The sequence below is a fragment of the Spinacia oleracea genome, chromosome 1 (assembly GCF_020520425.1).
Source record: "Spinacia oleracea cultivar Varoflay chromosome 1, BTI_SOV_V1, whole genome shotgun sequence".
NCBI lineage: Eukaryota > Viridiplantae > Streptophyta > Magnoliopsida > Caryophyllales > Amaranthaceae > Spinacia > Spinacia oleracea.
The window spans coordinates 71,119,685-71,126,589 of NC_079487.1; the positions used below are offsets into that span (position 1 = coordinate 71,119,685).

The 6,905-nt window shown below is 33.2% G+C and overlaps 1 protein-coding gene across 1 annotated transcript; it reads left to right on the forward strand.

The window, feature by feature from the left end:
• Positions 1 to 2,963: 2,963 nt before the first annotated feature.
• On the forward strand, positions 2,964 to 4,034 carry LOC110778283 (protein MIZU-KUSSEI 1). Its single transcript, XM_021982853.2, has one exon. It carries the CDS (start codon positions 3,064 to 3,066, stop codon positions 3,856 to 3,858), a length of 795 nt encoding a protein of 264 aa, XP_021838545.1. The 5' UTR covers positions 2,964 to 3,063; the 3' UTR covers positions 3,859 to 4,034.
• The last annotated feature ends 2,871 nt before the right edge of the window (positions 4,035 to 6,905 follow it).

Consider the following 6,905-nt stretch of genomic DNA (forward strand, 5'->3'; position numbering starts at 1 on the left):
TGTTTTATCATGTTGTCAAAGAGCGGTTCGAGGAGTCAACAACGAAAATAGCCCGACGGATAAAATTTCTAACATTTATACAATGTGTAGGGAATACCTCGGGAAAATTGAAGGGGGATCCTTAAAGAGCGTGCCGAGAAGTAGAGTCAAGGATGCAAATTATGTGGCTAGAGCAGCGAGGAACCGGGGGGAAATGTATTTCACTAACGTAGTCATCGCCCCTCCCCCCGATATTTATGGGGACCTTTGTAATACTAATGGAGTAGCCTTTAATTTTCCTGCTACTGTTTTTACAGGAAACTTGAATGAGGCAAACAATGAACCAGTCTGTAATTTCATAACTTAATGCTAGGTGGTCGTTTTAAAATAATAATAATAATAATAATAATAATAATAATAATAATAATAAAATCTTAAGTTTTCATGTAATATTATCTTGTGTATTATCTATATTCTATGATTCTTATTATTTCTAATTAATTGGTTACTCTTGAGCTGGGAGAGCTATTAGTTACTCCCTACTGATTGTGGAATTTTGTTGTTCATTCTACAGGTTGTTTTCTTAGCTTATTTGGGCTTGGACTTGGGCTTCGAGTGAGAAATAAAACAAATGGAGTTTATTTTATTTTAAACTTTCCACTTTTGTTTTGAGGCTATGTTGTACCTCATTTGAAATAATTATTTTAATTACTTTTTATTTTATTTTGTTGGTTTAACAATTTAGTGTTTAAACCCCTTCTTTATTTTAGTAGTGACAAACCCAAAAGACGGTGTTTCCGCCACCGTCAATATAAATAACATATTAAATTCCTTATTTTATCTTTTAGAATTTCTTGGTTGTTACAGGGTCTATGTTTTTAAAGTGTGAACTAGTTAAGTTGGCCAGAAGATACATCATAGACTACAAACGGTGTAAAAAATTAAGTTGGACAACACGGTGAAAAATATAATAACTTGGACCTCATTTGTTTCCTTAACTCCATTTTATTGTAAGAAATTGATTGTGGATTAACTATTTGTTGTGATAAAAAGAGGATATGAGTATGTTTAAGAACCACACCAGGAGAAAAAGATTAGTATAATAGCGAGTGAGAATCATGAAATAAGGAAGAATAATAAAATAGAAGAAAAAGCACATCAAAAATAAAAACTCATATTAAAATATGCCCGCTCTTAAAAAGTGTAACTTAATTTATTTTTTTGGCAAGTAAAAAATGCAACTTATTAGAACACCTAGGAAGTAGTATGATATTAATATTAGGATAAATTGTTTTCTACCACCTAAAAAAATTGAAAATTTATTTTGTACCACCTAAAAATCTAAAACTTGTATTTTACCACCTAAAATAAATAAATTAAAACTTGTTTTTTACCACCTGAAAAAGGATATGATATAGTTATTGAGGCCCACTAATTAAATTTCCCTCCAATTGTTTACAACCCTCTATGATTTTCTTTGACTCTTTCACCCTCCTCTCTTTACTACCATTAATTTTGTCAATTTTGTGAATTAATGGGAGGAAAAATTAAGTGAATACATGCAAGAGAACGAAGCAGGGGAAGGGAAGGGATGTTGAATAGATGAAATTGTGGAAGAGAAAATATCAGTGACATTACCATTATTGTGGCTCCTCACATTAACGATTTCATTTAGTTTCCATTTTAAGGTGGTGAAAAACAAGTTTTATATTTTGTTTAGGTGGGTAAAAAAAATTTGGTTTTTTAGGTGGTAAAAAATAAATTTTCGATTTTGTAGGTGGTAAAAAACAAATTGTCCATAATATTATTAAGTTGACATAGTTATTAAATTTTAAAGTTATAGATGAATTGGAGATAGAATAATTTTGTCATAAGAGGGCGTTTTTTTTTGGGTGGTAGTGGGGGTTAGTAACGCAGTGGAGGTGGGATGGATGGAGATTTTCTTTAAGGCGACAGGCCCACAATGATGATGGTTTTGGATCCTCTAGAGTTCTAAAATAACTCTACAAGGTAGAGTTTGAGCATATCAACCATTGAATGAAAAATCAATGGTTCATATATTCTTTTTGGTTTTGGATCCTCTAGAGTTCTAAAATAACTCTACAAGGTAGAGTTTGAGCATATCAACCATTGAATGAAAAATCAATGGTTCATATATTATGTTTCCAAAATTTCCCTTATTTTTTCTCATCAATATGAGGCATTGATTTTAAAATGTATGGTTAATTTAGATACAACTCTACCTTGTAGAGTTTTATTAAAACTCTAGAGGATCCGGACTCCACAATGATATATGGTACTCTTTGGTTCAGATGTTGACTACATGTTATGCTGCGAGGTTGCAAAAGAATCTTGGATATAGCTAGCTGTTCGATTCCATATTCCATATATATTCCATGCATTTGTAGTCTTAGTAAGCTAGTAATAGGATTAAGGGTTGGTCCAATGTAATTTAGTTGTGAATATTTGTAATTAGTTCCAACTTAATTCTCTAAGATAACTCTATTTCTCTTGTTTTGCAATTTCCTTGCCGTTGGTATCCTGCATCACTGCATGCATACTTTTAGTAACACCTCGCAACGTTACTTTATTAGTGGAGCTGTCCTAGCTTGTTAACATTGCCAACGTGCTTGCTTGCTACTAAGCACGTCTACATATAACTTGTGGAGTGACTTGCACAATTTCTTTTGTATTTGACTCTGCCTTTAAATAAATAAATAAATTATAATTGGATTTTCTTTCCATATTATGATATCTCTTAAGAAAATATCTAATGTCAGATTTATTTACAGAGCCTGCAGAAGTAATACTAATTTAGTTTTCGATCAGGCTTTTCAACATTCTGAATTTATCATATTTTGACTGTGTCTGGGAATTAAGATGAAGTGAGGGCGTTTACATGCTGAATTTGTCAGCAATAAAATGCCCAACGCAACGTGCAATCCACAACAAACTCTTCATATACTCTCAATTCACTACCCACATTTTCTTTCATAACCCATTTCATTCCTCTTTCTTACTTTGAAACTTCCTAGCTAACATTTTGTTGTCTCTAATACTAGCCAAACTTGCATAACCCTCACCATGCCCGGGCCGGGCGTACCGCTTCGACAATCCCCAACATCACCGAGACGATCACCCCCTCGTTCACATCCTTCCCCTTCACCACCCCAACCAGGAACCACAACCACAACCCCAAACCCATCAAACAATGGTTCATTGTCACCTCGAGCACCAATATCCCTCCAAGCACCCTCTCAAAGGAAAAACCCAACAAAGTCAAACAAAATCCTAACAAGAGTACGCTCTGTATTTAGGTCTTTCCCCATCGTATCCCCAACCTGCCGGATCCCAATGTCAGGTAGGCTCAATGATGGGCATGTCCATGGTGGAACTCGCATAACAGGAACCCTATTTGGGTTCAGGAAAGCCAGGGTAAACCTAGCAATCCAAGAAAATCCAAGGTGTCTACCCATGTTATTGTTAGAACTAGCCATCCCAACAGGCAAGCTACTACAAGATATGGGGTTAGGACTAGTGAGGATCGCACTTGAGTGTGAGAAGCATCCTTCTGAAAAAACTAAGCTAATTGAGGAACCCATTTGGACAATGTATTGTAATGGTAAGAAAACTGGGTATGGTATTAAAAGAGAACCAACTGATGATGATTTAAGTGTAATGCAAATGTTGCATGCAGTTTCGATGGGTGCTGGTGTTTTGCCTAGTGGTCAAGGGGTTGAAACACCAGATGGTGAGCTTACTTATATGCGGGCTTTTTTTGAACGTGTCATTGGTTCTAAAGATTCTCAGACTTATTATATGATGAACCCTGATGGCAGTAATGGCCCTGAACTTAGCATTTTCTTTGTTAGGATTTAGTTTTTATTTTTCTATCGGTTTCTCCAATTTTATGATCGATGTAATTCATCATCAAGTGTTAATAACTTGGATCTTCAACGATATAATCAAATTTCTTATATGCACTTTGCTGTTCTTTCACTCTTTCACATAGTCAAACTTACATGCTCATGTTAGTCGTGTATAGAGCACTAGTCTTATATGCATGTGAAGCGTGCGAATATAAAAAAGCAAGTTTGATCCCCTTAGGCAAACATACTGTAGAATCGAGATCCAATAATCAATATTAACAAATAATACAAAAATTTCGTAATTCTTTTATTTTATCTTAAAAGAATTTTGAACGCGAAAAAGAGATAATCTCTATTACATAAGTGAAGAAAACTAAGCAAACTACATACTGTACTTATTTTATGTGGAGTACGGTTAGAGCATCCTCACAAACAATCTAACACTAAATATACACGACAGATCAAACTGAGTAAATACATACTCCTAATAGATTACACCTGATGAAATGGAAACCATATGAAGCAGAATGACCAAACTATAGGAACTTATTAAGACTATATAAACCGTATAAATCAAAGCAAACTCGTCTATAATGAGCCTCCTACCACAAACTGGTGTTGGCTACAACTATAGGAACTCAAGACTGCCCATCTTTTGCCCATTTCAATCAAACGTGGTTCACCATTCCGACCTTCAAAGATTTCTACAAAAATTCAACCGAACGCATTGTCATAAACTTAACACCTGGTCAAAAACACAAAAACAAAAATGCCCATATTCAATTTCATACTTTTAAGCATTGAATGTAAGTGTATTCTAATGGGCAGTCTCAAATTGACAAAGTTTAGTGCGTATTCTGATTTCCGAGTTTGATAGTGAACTAAAGACAGCATATAACTGGATTTTGGTTGAACATTTACCTACACAACCCAGTAAATAACAATACATAAGACTGCTATACTGTTCCGAATCCCCACCTTTGTGGTTCACCATAATACAGAAGACTGATATATTGTTCCGAATCCCCACCTTTGTGGTTCACCGGCCATAATGTAGAAGACTGTTATAAATCATACGTGGTTCCCCATTCCAACCTTCAAAGATTTTTACAAAAATTCAAACCAACACATTGTCATAAACTTAATAACAGATTATAATTACTGATCAAAAACACAAAAACAAACATGCACAGATTCAATTTCATACTATTAAGCATTGAATCTAAGTGTATTCTAATGGGCAGTCTCAAATTGAAAAAATTTAGGGTGTATTCTGATATCTGAATTTGATAGTGAACTAAAGACATCATAAAACTGGACTTTGGTTGAACATTTACATACACAGCCCAGTAAATGACAATACAGAAGACTGCTAAACTGCTCCGAATAGTCTACAAAATAAATCAGACGTGGTTCACCATTCCGACCTTCAAATATTTCTATAAAATTCAAAACAACGCATTTGTCATAAACTTACACCAGATTATAATTACTGATCAAAAACACACGAAAAAAACATGCCTAGCGTGAAATGCTAAAAGGATCAACTAAAAATGCAGACAGAACATTCATTTCAAACAACACTCCATTCAGACATAACATTCATTTCAAACAACTCCATCCAGCCATCAGTTCCGTCCCAGAGCTAGCAACTCTAAACATAACCCTAATACATCGTATGAGAATCACATCGAAAAGGATAATACGAATTTGCATTGGAACAATTCAAAAATCATTCAAAACCAATTAACCAAATCAATCAACCATAAGTAACAAATAATTGTAATCGAATCGTAACAACATCTATTACTATACACTAAAAGAGACATCGGGAATGGCACGTGTCAATTCCTGGTGCGATTTTTTCCTGCCAAATTTTTTTATTTATTTATCCTTATTTTTCTCTTAAATTCCTAAAACTGGGTACTACAAAATATTAAAGAAAGATTGCAGCGTTTTCATAATTAAAAAGTTGACAGTTCTTAATGTATTCCAATTGTTCATAATTTTTTTCCTTTTTTCTCCTCTTAAAATCCTTAAAATGTGTACAATTATTGATATTTGTCTTGAAAATAAGATTTCAGCGACCTTGTATAAAACTACGGTTGAAAATTCTTATTGCACTTACATTGGTCATAATTACAATGTGATTAGCTAGAATCGTGAAATGCAAATAAAAAAGGGAAAAAAATTATAGAATCGCGAACTTCCAAGAAAAAAGGAAACGAATATGGAGAATGGTAATCTACGATGCACGTTATAGAAATTACCTATTAAATAACATATTTTATAAATATTATATACTTACAAAATAATAAGTATTACTCCGTCATATTTAATCATAATTAAGATTTCAATGACCTTACATAAATAATAAGTTGACAATTCTAAGTTGGTCATAATTACAATAGATTTGATAGAATCGTGTATTGCCAAAAAAAAAAAAAGTGTAATCGTGAACTGCCAAAAAAAAAACAACAATGGAGAATAGTAATCAAAGATGCACATTATGGAAATTACTTATTAAATAAACTAATTTACAAAAATTATATACATACGAAATAAAAAACTTTGACTATTCATCCGAAAATTCTGCTACACGTATATACAACTTTCAACTACATCCATCAAATTAACGTTGTCACAATTCACAAATCTATTACATTATACTAAAACAGGCACCAAGAATGACACGTGTCACTTTTTGGTGAAAAATTTACCCGCCAAAACTTTTTTCCTTTTTTTATTCATTTATTTCTTTCAATAACTTTTTATGTAAAAGATTCGGTAGATTTGACTAAAACTTAATCTTTTGAAAATCTATCAAATTCTTTTGTACTTCATACTAATGTATTTCGAACAATTCTTTGTTAGTCAAATATTTTATAAAAAATGGTCAAATTACAATTTTATAATATCCGTGCTTGCACGGGACCTATTCTAGTAAGCCACAAAGACAATGATGTATACAGATTTGGTTCAACAATTTGATGTCATGTCCATTTGAAAGCGATAACGGTTTCCCCGTATACGGAGTAGTTGTAGTCTATAGCCCTG

Bases quoted from the DNA above. Each gene is read 5' to 3' on its own strand.
- LOC110778283 (XM_021982853.2), top strand. From the start codon at position 3,064: ATGCCCGGGCCGGGCGTACCGCTTCGACAATCCCCAACATCACCGAGA.